At 37.3% G+C, this 18,209-nt stretch overlaps 3 protein-coding genes and 1 pseudogene across 3 annotated transcripts; 1 reads left to right on the top strand and 3 right to left on the bottom strand.

Moving 5' to 3' along the window:
- Window positions 1–8,924: 8,924 nt before the first annotated feature.
- Window positions 8,925–9,806, bottom strand: LOC130820219 (NAD(P)H-quinone oxidoreductase subunit J, chloroplastic-like). The gene has a single exon (XM_057685499.1). It carries the CDS (start codon window positions 9,783–9,785, stop codon window positions 9,309–9,311), a length of 477 nt encoding a protein of 158 aa, XP_057541482.1. The 5' UTR covers window positions 9,786–9,806; the 3' UTR covers window positions 8,925–9,308.
- A 14-nt stretch (window positions 9,807–9,820) lies between these two features.
- Window positions 9,821–10,674, bottom strand: LOC130820218 (NAD(P)H-quinone oxidoreductase subunit K, chloroplastic-like). The gene has a single exon (XM_057685498.1). It carries the CDS (start codon window positions 10,624–10,626, stop codon window positions 9,907–9,909), a length of 720 nt encoding a protein of 239 aa, XP_057541481.1. The 5' UTR covers window positions 10,627–10,674; the 3' UTR covers window positions 9,821–9,906.
- LOC130821466 (ATP synthase subunit beta, chloroplastic-like) lies at window positions 10,672–12,400 on the bottom strand (annotated as a pseudogene).
- A 571-nt stretch (window positions 12,401–12,971) lies between these two features.
- On the top strand, window positions 12,972–14,704 carry LOC130820217 (uncharacterized). Its single transcript, XM_057685497.1, has one exon. The coding sequence runs from the start codon at window positions 13,028–13,030 to the stop codon at window positions 13,784–13,786; it is 759 nt and encodes a 252-aa protein (XP_057541480.1). The 5' UTR covers window positions 12,972–13,027; the 3' UTR covers window positions 13,787–14,704.
- Window positions 14,705–18,209: the final 3,505 nt, after the last annotated feature.

Here is an 18,209-nt window from a genome sequence, read left to right as displayed (position 1 = left end):
GATATATATATATATATATATATATATATATATATATATATATATATATATATATATATATATATATATATATATATATATATATATATATGTATGTATATATATATATATATATATATATATATATATATATATATATATATATATATATATATATGTATGTATGTATATATATATATATATATATATATATATATATATATATATATATATATATATATATATATATATATATATATATATATATATATATATTTATGTATGTATATATATATATATATATATATATATATGTATATATATATATATATATATATATATATATATATATATATATATATATATATATATATATATATATATATATATATATATATATATATATATATATATATATATAGATGTATATATATATGTATATATATATATATATATATATATGTATATATATATATATATATATATATATATATATATATATATATATATATATATATATATTTATATATATATATATGTACACACATATATATATATATATATATATATATATATATATATATATATATGTATATATATTATATATATACATATATATATATATATACCTATATATATATATATATATACATATATATATATGTATATATATATATATATACATATATATATATATATATATATATATATATATATATATATATATATATATATATATATATATATATATATATATACCTATATATATATATATATATATATATATATATATATATATATACATATATATATATATACATATATATATATATATATATATATATATATATATATATATATATATATATATATATATATATACATATATATATATATATATATACATATATATATATATATATATATATATATATATATATATATATATATATATATATATATATATATATATATGTATGTATATATATATATATGTATATATATATGTATATATATATATATATATATATATATATATATATATATATATATATGTATATATATATATATATATATATATATATATATATATACATATTTATATATATATATATATATATATATATATATATATATATATATATATATATATATATATATATATATATATATATATATATATATATATATATATATATATATATATGTACATATATATATATATATATATATATATATATATATATACATATATATATACATCTAGATATATATATATACGTATATGTGAGTGTATATATATATATATATATATATATATATATATATATATATATATATATATATATATATATATATATATATATATATATATATATATATGTATGTATATATATATATTTGGGGGTTATCCCGGGTGGGGTACTACACTGTAACGTCGGCTCTTGCTTTGGAATGGAGAACTAATCAATCGAGGAATCGGAATCCTACCTCTTGCGAGTTGACCTCCGTCAGTGACTGTTCACTTTAAAGTAAGTGGGAGAAGTCATAATTAGTTGGTGTACAATTAAAAAAAAAAAAAAGAACCTATTGAATGCTAAGGGGGAAATGGGATATCTTTCAATCAAAGCTATTCCTTTAGCTTGGCGTTTAGCTACTAAGCTATGCGGGTCATCGACAAGGAGAGTAATAGACTGCATTAGTGAAGGAAGTATAGAACCAAAAGGTGCTTATCCTGCTAATCGTGGGTCTTGGCCTGGCAGACTGAAGGCTTGGAACTTCACGGGAAGGAAAGCAAAGAACTGATACAAAAACCCACTGGCAAGCAAAGCACAAAAGTGACTCCTCAGGCATGGGCGGTAAGTAAGGAAGCTTTTTTTCGAGTTTCCCATAGCAACCTTCTCCCCAGTTAGATAGTTCTTCATTTCAGCATTTAAAAAGAAAGAAAAAGGGAGGAATTGGCAGTTCCAGTTACAGCATTTCTAAGAGGTAAAGTAACTAAAGTACCTGCGACCACCACATTAGGAGCCTTATGATGTGCCAATCAGAGTTTTCAATAAAACGTCGAAGCAGTGGGAAAAGGAAGAGTGCTGCAGATAGCATGTTTGGAAGGCAATAGAATACCACCGCCATGATATACAGAGCAGGAACACCTTTCAATTGCCCTAGAAATGACAGAACATCTCAATTTGCTGAGGTGCCACATTGAAGGATTGCACATAAAAGAGCGGAAGAGCTATGGCCCATGCAAGACTAACAACTAGCTTCACGACACTTCTCATCACATCCATAAATATCCACCTACGCTTCATTGGTAAATTTATAATAATGTCCAGAACACCTAGAACCAATAGAACAAAAAGGAAAAACCCCGCTGACAACCAGATCAAAAGCACCAATTCAATTTATTACAGCAACATAGAACAAAGATTTGCAGAACCAAAATTATATCCATGAAAGTCATGTGGAATATGTTTTCTGGAAATGGGTTCTAGAGAGAGAGAGAGAAGCTCCTCCTTTGAGATCTTATCGGAAGAGGCTTCAATTGTGGCTTTGAGACAACATACGACTGCTCGGAATTTGTTCTCTTCGTGGTTGTCTGCTCGTCATTCAGGTGATAACAACTCTTCTCCTAGTACTAGTCGATCTCCTAGTATCATTACTTCTCATCCTGTAAGTAGTGTTAATGGTGAAAATGTGTCTCCTTCCCCTCCTCACTCTAACGAGTGAGTAAGTAAACTACCTCTAGTGAAAGAGTGAAGTAAGGAGTTCCAGGCAGGCGATAGGGGCTTCGGGGGATAAGATTCATCGTATAAGCCTGAACCCTATTAGTTATGTGCTTCCCCTTCATACCCTAACCCTAATAAAGTGCTTACTAGCATATAGTAATGTACAGATTCACTCTTTATCTAATATAGTAGCTAATAGTTAGTTAAGCATTAGGCGCAACTTCTATAATAGAAAGCATTCAGTCTTGATCTTATCTTTCTGTATTCAAGCTTTGCTTTTGTCTAGGAGCTCGGATTCCACTTCTATCGTTAGAGGGAAGCATAGTTGGAATCTCTTCCAGCGGCGAATAAAAGAATAGCGACTTACCCATAGAGAGAGAAGATAGCTACAGAACACCATTGAAAGTTAAGAAGTCCAGCTCTTTGTCAATACGAACCTACCCTAGCTTCCTTGGCTTCAACTCCTTTACTTCGGACAGCCCTTCCTTCAGCAAGGGAAGCCAGCCTTTCGTGAAGTTCTTTTCTATCGGACTTCAAAAAGATTTGATTCAATCGGCTAAGCTGGGTTTAGAGTCAGCCAGTCTGCTATCTTACGCTATCACCTTCCTGACTTCTACAAGGCATACCTTTTTTCACAACCATGCTACCACGCCTACCTCTAATTGAGCAATCCTTGTGAATAGCTGAAACAAGTGAAACTGCCAAGCGTTTGGGATCTCTCTCTATCTTTTCTTTGGTAAACCCCTTCCTCTTTAGAATCAGTCTAGTCAACCACCCAGACTCTACCAAGTAAGCAACTCTTCATCCCTTACTCTAGATTATCCACCTCAAGAACGACTCCCCCCTTGGTTATTTTTAAGCCAAAGAGACTTATTTACAAGATGTTCGAAATCGCTGATGAAAGGTTATGAAATAGCTTAACTAGATTAGATACGTTAGTTAGCTTTCGTTTAGTAGCTTCATGCCACTCAAGTCTTTTGAATCAAAATTGAAATCGATTGATCATGCGAGACGCTAAAAGGTAGGAACAGCATCGGTCTTTATCCCAAAATGGTACACACAAGTGAGTTCGATGCTCGCTCTACCCTATTGTGCTTAAACTATTCTCGTCAATGAATACGGTACGCTCCTCCGTATCGTCAGTCGGTTTGAGCGACCGACAGAAGGCTTTTTGCTGGCTTTCCAGTTCCATTCGCTAGACCCAGTGTGCGAGGTCAGTGCTCTCGCTTTGAGGGATTACTTCTTCACTACTCTTCAGTTAGTTAGCTAGTGTCATTGTCCTTCTGCATCCTCTCTCCGCGAGAGTCTCTCTCTGCACTAAGGGAGTGGGTCTTACATAGGTCAACCAGGAAAAGAAAGCTTTTTTTAGTATATTTCTGATCTACGTAGGGCAGGGTTTAAGACTATATAAGGGCCGGAGAAAGCGAAAGAATGCCTTTGTATTGACTTAATGCTCCAACCAGAATTAGTTCGTGATCAATCAATCCCCTCAACTAGCATCTATTAGTTAAGGGGGGTCTACGCTGAATGACGCCCAAGAATTTGAAATGGTACTTGAGGTTAAAAAAAAAATATCCTTAAAAAAGGGGGCCAGATTCTTACTATTTCAAGGGGATCTTGGACCTATTTCATTAAGTTTTTGCCCGCAATTCGTATTCTTAAAAAAAAATGAATATATTGTGAAGAATAAAATCGACAAATGGAAGGAATAGGGAATCGCTTGGAGTCTGAATAAGATCAGCAGAAAACACAACGATAGGGCGTCTCAAACATAGACAGTGTTGTAGAAAAAAGATCTTTTTTCTTCGGTGGATATCGACAATCCAGTTCCGTAGGAAGAAGGCCTAGAAAGGGTCAGGTCAGCGGGCCAATAAAAAAGACCTGCTTTTGACGCTACGCTTTGCCGACCAGCAGCGGGATGCTACTCACGAGCTGGTCAGGGACAGGTGTTCCGGTCACTTCTTCGATACCATTGTGGTAGCACGGGAACCTCTGAATGGGGGCGGTTTTCATCTCACCGCCGGCGTGTAGAAGACTTACTTGTGCATCCAAGCACAGCGCAGCCAAGAGCTGATAGTGAAGTATAGGGCTTTTTACAGCCAGTAAAATGCAGTTAGCGAAGCACGCGCTAAAACAGTAAAAGAATAAAAGAAGAACACACCCCCTTCTCAAACAAGTCTCTTTCGATTGTCTTTTCTGACCTGCTGTTACTCAACAGAACTAGACTCACGAACTAAGCTAGCAACTCCTTAAGAAGGAAAGGAAAGACAGACTTTGCCTAGCCTGAAAGAGAGTAACTTCGCTGACTTAATGCCAGAGATATCATTAGAATAGGAAGTGATTCCAAAAGGCGCTCTTACCGTGTGAGTAGCCGCTCCTAATCTTTTGCCCATAGGAGCACTTCTTAAAAGAAAAGCAGTGGCTATTATATCACCAACCGCAGCTAGAAAGAGAACAGAAGAGTAGTGAAGAAGGAATCCCTCAAAGCCCCTTCTCCATCTCTAGCAGCTGGCATTCCCTCCTTATTAGATTAAGATGTTACTTTCTTTAGTTTAGCAGATCCGGTATCGGAGGCATTCTTCTAAGATTAAGAATCTTTCAGGGGGAGTAGCACTTCTACCTATACTTGAAGTAGCTAAGGTGTTAACTCAGTAATCTAAGTTAAGGAATACATGTAAATCTCCCAAGGTAAGGTTCTAAAAGAGTTTTCTTTTTTGGAAGATAGCATAAGTTTTCTAGCTTGATGCAGGTCTCAGGACTTCCCAAGTCTTTGATAACGTTGTAAACAAAAGGAGTATATAAATAGAGATTTACCTTAGTAAGAAAGGCGTCAATAACAAATCCTTAATCAATGGAAGACTAATAAAGCTGAGTAGCCTGAGGATTTTATCAACGAATGGAAGAAGCAGTAAGAGATAGATATAATTTCTATTAGGGAAAAACTCCTTTTCTTTACCCTTTCAACACATGGATTTTCTACTAAAGAGAGGGTCTTCTATCATGAGTATGATATGTATTGTAAAGGGTCGTAAAGTCTCGCTTTATGCTTGAAAAAAGTGCCATACCTGCGAATTCCTTTAAAGAAACCATAAAGGAGATGGTCTTAAATTCATCTACTGAATGACCCCGCTTCCATAGGGGTTGTATTCGGAAAGGGTAGTGGGTAGGGCTTATCTTTCCCCCAGACTACTTGGCTCACTGGAAATCATTCCACGTACAGGAACTGGGAAAAAAAGGGGGGGCTCGACAGGGATCTGATACCTGGCTTTCTTGGTATGAGAGGTTGGTTATGTAGGCTGCCAACCTTTCCTAGGTTGTTTCGATCAGGCCAAATAATCGAAAAGAAAAGAGTGGAAGCGGGCTAGTCCCCGAAAATGCCCGGTACTTTAGCGTTGGGGACAAGTAAGATTCTTATCTGGTTTATCCGCCATCGTTATCACAAATTTAATATCCTGGTAATGTGCCAGCCCTGCTCTTCCAATTCCATTTCGAGAGTCATCATAGCTCTTTTGGACTTATACATGCAGCACTCTTTTCTCTTTCGGCATAGACCCGGGGCGGGTACTTCTCCTTTATCCCTTGCTTTTTTGCTCGGCTACTCTCTGTTCTTAAGTAAGGGCTCCCCTCTCTAAAAAAAAAATATGTTAATCGTTACCGAGTTGCTTTTCCTTGCTCCAGAGGAGATTGGTATTGGTAGAGTCGCATTCAACCCCGTCTTTTTGCCCTTTGGCTGGGGTTGGGGAGAAAAGCTTTTTTGTTGTCGGAAAATCCCTCTCCTTTCAGTCGAGCTGAATTACATTCACCCTCGTGTTCTCTCCCGTGAAGTGATGAACCCGGCATTCAATCCCTATGGAAAAGCAAGTCTTCCGATTGGAGTAAACCCCCTGATTGCCTAAGATCTTCCTATATTCAACAACGACCGTACGGTCCCGATGCCAAACGTCACCAAGGACAATAAAATCCGCGAACCGTTGTCTAGGCTAAACCCGAGTCAATGCCGTGATCGCTCTGGTGTCAGACGCCAGGTGATGATTATCAGGGCCCCGAACTAACCTCTCTAACCACCGAATCGATGTCACACAGATAATAAGCCTCCCCTATCTCTATTTAGTTGCGGCTGACAGCCATAAAGTCTTATCATCAGTTGTCATCCGCGACAAGGTTGTCAACCTACGCTGCGCTCACCATAGCAAATAGCGGGTCTGTCTGTATCCTAGGTAAGCCCCGAATATAAGGACTTACACCTGGCTTTCACCCGGAAGCTTTGATGAACGACTAGTTTCAATAAAAGATTGAAACTAATAGTCCGCTTAGTAGAAAGATGAGACCCATTAGGAGATAATCATGGCATAATCTAACCTGAGCCACACAAAGACTCCCATGCCTTTCTTGGTCGACAAGGGAGCGAGTGACAAGAGGGTAGCAAAGAGAGGGAAACTCTTTAGTAAGATAGCATTCAGGCTTGAAAAAGATCTTCCTTCTTATTGTCTTATTCTTATACTATTATACCTGCTCCGAGATGATAGAAAAGACAGCTCGCCATGACGCATGACGAAGGAATAGAGGAGGACGGAAAGTGTACGCAGTCCGAGCTTGAAAAGCATTAAAAAACGGTGTACACCGGCCAACAAACTAGTTCTAGAGCCTTAGTAGTCGAAGTTCTCTTACCGGGGCTTCAGCAAAGAACAGAATTTCGCATTTTCATATTCAAAATACTCTACTTTGTCAACAGTCCGAGCAAGACAGTAGTAAGAATAAGTAAGGAAAGTTGCTAGGGAAGTAGGCTTAGCTCTTGTTACCCAACCAGGGATGGACGTAATAAAGTAATATATATAGGAAAGACCGAAGTAGTAGTTCTCGGAATAGAGTCCGCTCTTGCTACTCTTCGCCAGCCTTCGGTGGTGTGCTTTGTTCCTTGAGTAAGGGCATTGGGATGTAGAGACTGCTTTAGGGGTGCCCAAGACCTTCCAGGAAAGTCCGCATACCTGGTGATAGTTTTCACCTCTTCAAGACTCATGGCTGAAAAGGACTTAGTAAAGGCCGGATCTTCTTATCTCCACTGAAAGCCCAGCCCAATAAGAAGAGACTTAGGAAAGGGAATTAGTAATAGGTTATACAGAGAGTCGATGAGCAGCTCCAGACTTCGTTAATGGCTATCTGCCCCCGGGAAAGCAAACTGGTTGTAGTTCGGGGTTCAAGCCGAGACTGCTATCTCTGAGTTAGTTCTGTGGGGGCTACTCGTTCCCGAAGGGGAGAGCCTCTTATATATACATAATACCACGAAAGCAAAGGAAAGAGTGAGACCCCTTGCTTACCAATACGTAAAATAGTAGAGGCTTTGGCGATGCTTTCCTCTGTAAACCATGAAAGTCAGCAAGTCGTAGTCGCTTCATAAGTTGAAAAGATTCGGCCTGTTTTATGTGTGTCAATTACGTGGACTCCATTGGCTCCTTCTTCACAATCTCTTGCTTGTTGGTGGCACTCAAGCTTCTGGGACCGTTACCCCAGCGTCCGCTTTGAAGCCAGTGAGACTTCTCAAGCACCTCAGATCAAGAGCATGGGGATCAAGCCACTGACTTGCTAGCTTCTCAAGTAAAGGGCCTCTAGGGTATACGATTTCTCACACGAAAGCTGGTACGCTAAACGTAGAAAGTGAGGATGGGTAATACCGGTAAAGGGAGTCGAGCCCGTATTCAATTACCTAGAGCTCATGGACATGCAAAATGGGTCTTCATTAGTATGCTTACTCAGTGCTGTGAAACCAATGGTCACATAGGTGACCTACAATTGGGCATATACACAAACAACCTAAAAAATAACGACTGGAAACACTCCATTCATCATGGTGTATGGAGCTGAAGCTCTCATTCCCCGGTCACCAGTCTACGATTGGCAGTACCGCATCGATTGGGAGACATAGAAAGCGATCGTTTACACAAATTGATCCACCCCGAGGAAGATGGCAACCGCCTGTGCAAGAGCAAGAGCGTAAAGCTTGGCATGATAGGCAGTTACATCAGAAACCGCTTTTCAAGAAGTAAGACATAGGATTTGTCACACTGCGATTCCTTCTCGATGCTGTGAATAGCGTAGTTTCGTACCTATTGGGATATATATATAATATTCTACAAATTAACCAATACGGATTGATATACATATTCCAAATATTAAAAAAAAGTTGAAACACTCAAATAAAAATAGAGTCTCGAAGAGTTAAAGGATGAAGATAAATAAGAATTATCTTAGATAAATTCCAAATAGAATCAGATTCCCTTTGGTATATATTTCTTGATTTCCTAATAATATAAGAATTTATAGGTATAGGACTTTCTGACCCCTCTAAGTAAGTAATTGATGGATACGCGGTACAAAGTTCATAATACATAACTTTTTAGTTCATTCTATCGGTTCTTAGCTCATCCAAAAGAAAACTTTTTCAAATCTCAATGAATTCGTGACTTGTCTTTTATTTTTTTTATCTATCCATATTCCATATATAGAATACCTGCGGGACATCAGTTACTCTATTTAATCTAGAGCAGAACATATATAATATAAAAAGTCTTTATGTCGTAGAAGTGAAAATAAATTCCTTACCATTCAATAAGCATCTTGTATTTCATAAAAATTGGGGACAATATAATCCTTACGTAGGGGCCATCCTATCCAACTTTCAGGCATTAAAATACGTTTCAAGCGTGGATGATTATCATAGGAGATTCCCAACATATCATAAGATTCCCGTTCTTGAAAATCCGCGCTTTTCCAAACCCAGAAAACGGACGGAATTCTAGGATTCCTCCTTGAAGCAAATACTTTTATGCATACTTCTTCTGGTTGATCCACACCGTATTCTATTCTCGTAAGATGATACACACTAGCTAACAGCCCGCCTGGTACTACATCATAAGCACATTGAGAACGTAAATAATTGTAACCATATACATATAAAATAACAGCAATGGAATGCCAATCTTCGGGCTTTATTTGTAAAGTCTCTATTCCTTGGTAATCGAAGCCCAAAGATCTATGAACTAGCCCGTGTTTGACTAGCCAAGCAGACAAACAACCCTGCATCTTGTTTATATCTCCTTCCTTTTTTGTATAAATATTTTACATTGACTTTAACGATACGATGAGATTTATCAAAATTGACTTGCTGCTTACAATTCCAAAAACAAAAAAAAAAGAATCCTGTTTAATTCACTAATTCATGGGAAGATGATGAGCTTTTGTACTTGAAAAATGTTTCATGAGGAATCTCGGAAGTAGATCGAATTTTATATTTATAAAGCAATTCTTGATCATAATTTCCGGTATGAATGCTACGCTCAACACGAAACTTGTGATTGATAGTAAAACATCGATTCTTCTGTTGAGACTTAATTCTATCTTCATAGATTTCCCGAGATATTTTTTTACGAAGCTTTGTTATAGCATCTATAACTGCTTCTGGTTTAGGGGGGCAGCCCGGCAAATAGACATCCACAGGAATTAGTTTATCGACCCCTCGAACAGTACTATAAGAATCGGTACTGAACATCCCTCCTGTAATTGTACATGCTCCCATAGCAATAACATATTTTGGTTCAGGCATTTGCTCATATAATCTCACTAAAGAAGGTGCCATTTTCATTGTTACGGTACCTGCTGTTAAAATTAGGTCCGCTTGTCTAGGGCTCGATCTGGGTACCAGTCCATAACGATCAAAGTCGAATCGCGAGCCTATTAATGAAGCAAATTCAATGAAGCAACAACTGGTACCGTAGAGAAGCGGCCATAAACTCGAGAGCCTTGACCAATTTGAAAGATCATTTGATGTAGTTGAAATAACTGAATTTTGGGCTATTCGATCAAGTAGTGGAAACTCAATGGAATTCATAACTGTTTCAATCTTATTTTTTTTTTTTCGTTGCATTCTATATATAGATTCTACCGACAAGGGAACTTCTTTTGATTATTCGGACGCACCAACAGCTTACGAAATTGTATTGTGAGCCTCTACTCGTGTCCTAGCTCGTCTGAGAGCTAGATTTGCTTCAATTAATTGTCTCTTTCCTTCCGCCTTCTTCAAGTTAGCTTCTGCTATTTCAAGAGTTTCCTGAGCTTCTTGTGGATCAATGTCACTACCCTTCTCAGCATCATTTACTAAAATAGTAATCTGATTATTGCTTATTCTAGCAAAACCGCCCATCAGAGCCATTGTTGACCATTGGTCGTCAAGGCCTAACATTCTTAAAACACCTATATCTACGGCTGTCGCAGTAGCGGCATGGTCTTTTAATACGCCGATTTGGCCACTATTAGTAGATAAAATGATTGCTTTTACTTGTGAATTCCAAACACTTCGATTAGGAGTCAGTACACAAAGATTTAAGGTCATTTCTTTAATTTGCTCTCCATTTCTAAGTTTATAGCTTTCGCGGTAGCTTCATCGATGTTACCTACCAAATAAAAGGCTTGTTCGGGAAGACCATCTAATTCTCCGGAAAGAATTAATTGAAATCCTCTAATTGTTTCTGCTAGGCCAACATATTTTCCTGGAGAGCTTGTAAATACTTCTGCTACGAAAAAGGGTTGTGATAAGAAACGCTCAATTTTTCGTGCTCTTGCTACAGTTAAACGATCTTCTTCAGATAATTCGTCCAATCCAAGGATAGCGATAATATCTTGAAGTTCTTTGTAACGTTGTAAGGTTTGCTTAACTCTTTGCGCAGTTTCATAATGTTCCTCGCCAACGATCCTAGGTTGGAGCATAGTTGACGTTGAATCTAACGGATCCACCGCTGGATAGATCCCTTTGGCCGCCAATCCTCTTGATAGTACGGTAGTAGCATCTAAATGTGCAAATGTCGTGGCAGGAGCGGGGTCGGTCAAATCGTCTGCAGGTACATAAACTGCTTGAATCGAAGTTATGGACCCTTCTTTTGTAGAAGTAATTCTTTCCTGTAACGAGCCCATTTCGGTACTAAGAGTAGGTTGATAGCCCACAGCGGAAGGCATTCTACCCAATAAGGCAGATACTTCAGACCCTGCTTGGACGAAACGGAAGATATTGTCGATAAATAGAAGTACGTCTTGCTCATTAACATCTCGGAAATATTCCGCGGGCAGTTAACCCAACTCTCATACGTGCCCCCGGCGGTTCATTCATTTGACCATAGACTAAAGCCACTTTTTACTCTGCAATATTTTGTTCATTGATAACTCCGGATTCTTTCATTTCCATGTAAAGATCATTTCCTTCACGAGTACGTTCACCTACTCCGCCAAATACGGATACGCCCCCATGAGCTTTTGCAATGTTGTTGATCAATTCCATAATGAGTACTGTTTTACCCACTCCTGCTCCCCCAAACAGTCCGATTTTTTCCTCCACGGCGATAAGGAGCTAAAAGATCTACCACTTTAATTCCGGTTTAAAAAATAGACAATTTTGTATCTAACTGTGTAAAGGCGGGCGCAGATCTATGAATAGGAGATGTTGTGCCGCCGACTGGAACGCTTAAAGGAGCTCCTGTGTCAATAACTTCCATTCCTCGCGTTAGGCCATCTGTAGCACTCATAGCTACAGCCCTAACTCGATTATTTCCTAATAACTGTTGTACCTCAGTTGATCGATTAATTAAATAAGAAATAGGAGTTAGCAATCCATTTTGTTGGTACCATCCAAACGAATCAAATTCAATTGTTTACTTTTTTTAATTATTAGAATTTGAATTGTTCTATTTCTATTCAATTTCAATCCACCTATTTTCAAAATATCAAACAAATGGATGACCAAAAATCCTGATAAAGTCTTTTATTTGCCTATCATTCTAGACAATCCTTTCTATATTATCTACGGAAATCGAACCCGAACTCTAAACTCTATTTTTTTTATGATTCATTATTTCTATCGAACTGGGACCTAGTTCGTATTTAGTATATAGATTTATGTCTAGCCTTTTCATGATGGAATTCCGCATATTTGCACATCTAGGATATACATATACAACATATACCCCTGTCAAGGGTAAATTTCGAATTATTTAATTCGTTCCATTCAAATGGGGACAAACGGGGTTAATAAATTAGAAACCTAAAGAACAACTGTTACGGTTGGGTTGCGCCATATATATGAAAGAGTATACAATAATGATGTATTTGGCGAATCAAATACATGGTCTATTAACGAACCATTTTGATTAGTTGATAATAATAATTGAGAATTTTATGAAAGATTCCTGTAAAAGGTTTTCTTAAGGCCGAATTTATGTCGAGTAGACCTTGTTGCTTTGTTGTAAAAAATTAAAAATAAAATTTGTAGGGAGGGACTTATGTCACCACAAACAGAGACTAAAGCAAGTGTTGGATTTAAAGCTGGTGTTAAAGATTACCGATTGACTTATTATACTCCTGAGTATGAAACCCTAGATACTGATATATTGGCAGCATTCCGAGTAACTCCTCAACCTGGAGTTGCACCTGAAGAAGCGGGGGTTGCAGTAGCTGCCGAATCTTCTACTGGTACATGGACAAGTGTATGGACCGACGGACTTACCAGTCTTGATCGTTACAAAGGACGATGCTACAACATCGAGCCCGTTGCTGGAGAAGAAAATCAATATATTTGTTATGTAGCGTATCCTTTAGACCTTAGATACAATTTTTTTCATTCTTTAATTCAGAACGAACGGGGCGCGCTTTGGAAGAAGCAATATGTTATAGAGCTACTAATAAGAAGGCGGCCCTTAACCCCAAATGCCATTGCCAGCGGATATACGGGGGGAGCATCAAAATTTGCGAAAGGAATGCAAGAGGAGACTGAACTTGCAAAAGCTACCTTGAACAAAGCCGCAAACAAAGAAGTTCCCGGTCAAAGGAGTGTCATCGTAAGGGTTGATGGTGATCCAGACCCAAAAGAAGTTGTCACCAAAGTAAGCACGGTGGCAGGACTTTGCTATTACATCCCCCGATGCGATGAAAAGCAGTGGCAGCTCAAAGTCAAAGCAATGGGTTTTCATTGTCTTTTCACATGCGTAATAACGATTGCTTCCCCATGCCAATGTCGATCAGTTGGTACTTTAGCATTTTAGAGTTTCCTCGCATATGATAAGGGTTTGAAAAAAGAGCTCTTTCTGGTGCAATATATATAGTATATATAGCGTTAGTTCAGTCAAGCTTTCTTAGTAAAGGGAAAGGAGTTCATGATTTCAATCCTTCTTGCTCTTTCTTTTCTTCTCGGACGGTCTTCTATTTTTCTTCCTAGCTTTCAAAAGTCTTTCTTTTCCGGCTAGGAAGCAGATGAGGATGCTGAAACGGGTCCCAAGTCAACTGCATGCGCTACTACTGCCTCCCTAGCAGCCACCTCTGCCCCCTTTCTAGTGCAATATCTGACGGTAGCAAATCCCGCAGATCGAAAGCCATCACCTTCTCGTCCGGAATCCCTTCGAACCGTCTTAGCTTCCCTTCGTTCGCTTCCATATACACTACCATTTCATCTACCTGTTTTCCGAGCATATTTGATCACAGTCCCATAAGCAGTAGGAACCGCGAGAGAGCTTATTTCGTGTTCGAGATCCAGATGGTCTCCCATTTCTTCTTTGTTTGCGATTAACGGCCTACCGGGTGCAATAGATCCAATTGCTGGCGCAGAACTCCTGAATTCACCCAGCCCTTCTCACTTCTGGTTCATCAAGATAGGCTGGATAGCGGCATATCCCCATTTGTTCCATTCGCTGCCCAGCCCTCAGGGCCAAGGATGAGCACAAATTCTTACGTTTGATCGGTCTCATAGCCGTGTGATCTCCAGATAGAAAATGGTTTTGGTCGAGCGTCTAACGAAGTGGTGGAATACCGTCACATTGAAAATCGTGAGATGGGAGAGCATCGAAAGGTTGGTTTGGCCAGCCCAGACTTCTTTTCCTTCTAGGCTTCTAGTAGCCCTTCCTTCTTTCTTTTAGCAGCTCATCTCTCATCTTGAATGTTTTGCGAATCTATCGTAATTGGTCTGACCGCTCAAGACTTCTCTCTTTATTTATTTTATTCAATTCCGCAAAAACAGGGCAAAAACGCTTAAACTAGTAACAACAACAATTCACCCCCCCCCTCTTGTTGCTGTTCCCGTTCCTAATTGAGTCTACAATTGGTATCAGAGCCCTGTTCCCAGTAGATCAGGAAACCCTGAGGGCAGAATCCTGGTGTTCCCGAAAATGTCAATTATGAACGAGCGAATGGAAGAAGGGTATTCTACTCAAAGACCAACCATGTTCGATTGAAAATTCTATAAATAATGGAAAAATAGGACGGAGATCTTTATCAAAGCGGAAAATTATCAAGTTTGGAGAGTAATCGAAATTGGAGATTTTGAGGTAACCACTACTAACTCCAACAATGAAATTGTTCTCAAACCCGCAACAGGTACATATTTCTAACTCATTTTATTTTCATCCATCCAAATTTAGTAAAAATAAATTAATAGAGTTGCTAAAGGAGAGACAAGCTAAACTTGAAAATTGTAATGTTTAGTGTCTCCAATTAGAAAAGGAACTCAAGGTAAGTAAAGACCATGTCTCCTATATAAACACCTTTAGATATGATGTCCAAAACAGATTTTTCGGTTTGTTGGACCTAAACATAATCCTAAAGGAAAGTATGGAGAGAATTAAAAAGGAAAATGTTATTCTTAATATTGAGTTATCACAATACAAATTATTAGGCTTAAATGAAGAATGGAATGATGCATCTATTAAAGATTTATGCTATGATTTTCAAAATTTAAAATTAAATCAGGAATCCGACCGTAACAATGATGACAAGCTTGAATTAAGTTCAAGAGAAAAAAGGAAAATCAAAATTACTCCCAAATGGATTCAAGATGCTAAAAGTAAAAATTCAAAAGGCCTAAAATATTTTAAGAATAACAAGAAGAAAAAGGCTTATGTTGATCTCCCTAGCGACAGGTTCTGTTCCTTCTGTGGAGGAACTGGTCATCTGAAGGACCAGTGCACCAAAAGGGAACAGTACACTGTCTCCAACAGAAACTATGTCGATAACATTCAGATTAAGAAAAATGATTCATGCAAAATCGACAAGGAACCCAAGAAAGTCTGGGTTCCTGTAACTAACAATTATTTTTTTCAGGTCCAAGTGAGGGGGAACAGCTCATGGTATCTCGACAGTGGGTGTTCCAAGCACATGACGGGTGACAAATCTAAGTTTCTCTCACTTGAAGCCTATGATGGGGGAACAGTAACCTTCGGTGACAATATGAAGGGTGAGATAATAGCCAAAGGAAAAGTTGGAAGGTCATGTTCCCATGCTATCGATAATGTATTTTTAGTCGAGAATTTGAAACATAACTTACTTAGCATTTCTCAATTTTGTGATAAAGGTAACTCTGTAAACTTTACTTCTGAAAGATGCATTATTTCTAGGAATGACACAGGAGACACCGTTCTTGAGGGAATCAGAAAAGGGAACACCTATGTGGTAGACCTGGACACTGTTCCCAGAAACAGTCTAACATGTCTAAGCGTTATAGAAGACGACCCACTTCTTTGGCATAAGCGTCTAGGTCATGCTAGTTATTCATTGATTAATTCATTAAGATCAAAAGACCTAGTTAGAGGACTACCATCTCTAAAATTCCTTAAGGATGAAATTTGTGATCCTTGTGCCAAAGGAAAACAAGTGAGATTATCGTTTAAATCTAAGAATATTGTGACCACTAATAAACCACTTGAATTAATACATATGGATCTATGTGGACCTATGAGAATACAAAGCCGTAGTGGCAAAAGATATGTGTTTGTTATTGTTGATGATTATAGTAGATTTACATGGACTTTATTTCTAGTTAGTAAAGATGAAGCTTTTAATGAGTTTGTTTCCTTCGCTAACAAAATACAAAAATCTACTAATAATCAAAGTATTCACATAAGGTCAGATCATGGTAAAGAATTTGAAAATTCAAGTTTTATGAGTTATTGCAATGAACATGGAATAAGTCACAATTTTTCCGCACCAAGAACACCACAACAAAATGGTGTAGTAGAAAGGAAAAATAGAACTTTAGAGGAAATGGCTAGAACCATGTTATTTGCTAGTGGTTTACCTAGAAATTTTTGGGCCGAGGCTGTTAACACTGCATGTTATATTTTGAATCGAGTATTAATAAGACCAATTACTTCTAAGACACCTTATGAATTGCTTAAAGGTGTTAAACCAAATATTTCCTATTTTCGTGTGTTTGGATGCAAATGTTTTGTACATGTTAATGGAAAACGAAATATAGGTAAATTTGATGAAAGAAGTGATGAAGCAGTATTTCTTGGCTATTCATCTCAAAGTAAGGCATACAGAGTTTATAACAAAAGAACAATGAGCGTGGAAGAATCAGTTCACATAATTTTCGATGAAACTAACTTTTTGTCAAGTGAACAGGATACAAATAATTTTAAGATAGGTCTTGCAAATCTAGAGAATGATGAAGAAGAAATGAAAATACAAGATCAAGGAACAGCAGGTGAACAGCTGATCCCAGAAGAGGCAGAAAGGAACGGTCTTGATCAGGAACAGCCAGTACTTCAGAACCAACAGACTGTTCCCTATCCAGCTGTTCCCACAGAAGAGCAAAACTATCCAGTAGCTGAACAGAATGTTGATCAAGCTGATGAACCAGAACATGCTACTGTTCCTACAAGAGAATTTGTGGGCAAACCTTGGAAATATCAAAGTTATCATCCTCTTGATTTGATTATAAGTGATTTGAATAAAGGAACACAAACTAGATCTCAAATGAGAAACTTTTGTGAACACTTTGCGTTCCTATCATCACTCGAGCCCAAGAATCATGAAGAAGCTCTAAAGGATTCCGAATGGATCGTGGCCATGCAAGACGAATTAAATGAATTTGAAAGAAATAAAGTATGGCACTTGGAACCCAAACCGAAACACAAGAAGGTAATTGGTTTGAAATGGGTATTTCGGAACAAGCTAGATGAACATGGAACAATTGTTAGAAACAAAGCAAGACTCGTGGTTAAAGGATATAATCAACAAGAAGGTATTGATTACACGGAGACTTTTGCTCCAGTAGCAAGGTTAGAGGCTATCAGAATCTTAATTTCTTTTGCTGCATTCATGAACTTTAAATTATATCAAATGGATGTGAAATGTGCTTTTTTTAAAATGGCTATCTTGATGAAGAAGTTTTTGTGGAACAACCCCCAGGTTTTGAGAATACCTCTTGTCCTGATCATGTCTACAAGCTTGATAAAGCCCTATATGGCTTGAAGCAAGCTCCTAGGCAATAGTACGAAAGACTTTCAAAGTTTTTGATTCAAAATAACTTTATAAGAGGAAAAATCGACAAAACCTTGTTCTTTAAGAATAAAGGTTCTAATATTTTGGTTGTTCAAATTTATGTTGATGATATTATTTTTGGAGCTACTAATGATTTATTGTGTAAAGAATTTGCTAACCTTATGAGTACAGAATTTGAAATGAGCATGATGG

Source organism: Amaranthus tricolor, chromosome 8 (genome assembly GCF_026212465.1).
Source record: "Amaranthus tricolor cultivar Red isolate AtriRed21 chromosome 8, ASM2621246v1, whole genome shotgun sequence".
In the NCBI taxonomy this organism is placed as follows: domain Eukaryota; kingdom Viridiplantae; phylum Streptophyta; class Magnoliopsida; order Caryophyllales; family Amaranthaceae; genus Amaranthus; species Amaranthus tricolor.
The sequence above is the reverse complement of the archived record's forward strand: the minus strand, read 5'-3'. Positions and strand labels throughout refer to the sequence as shown.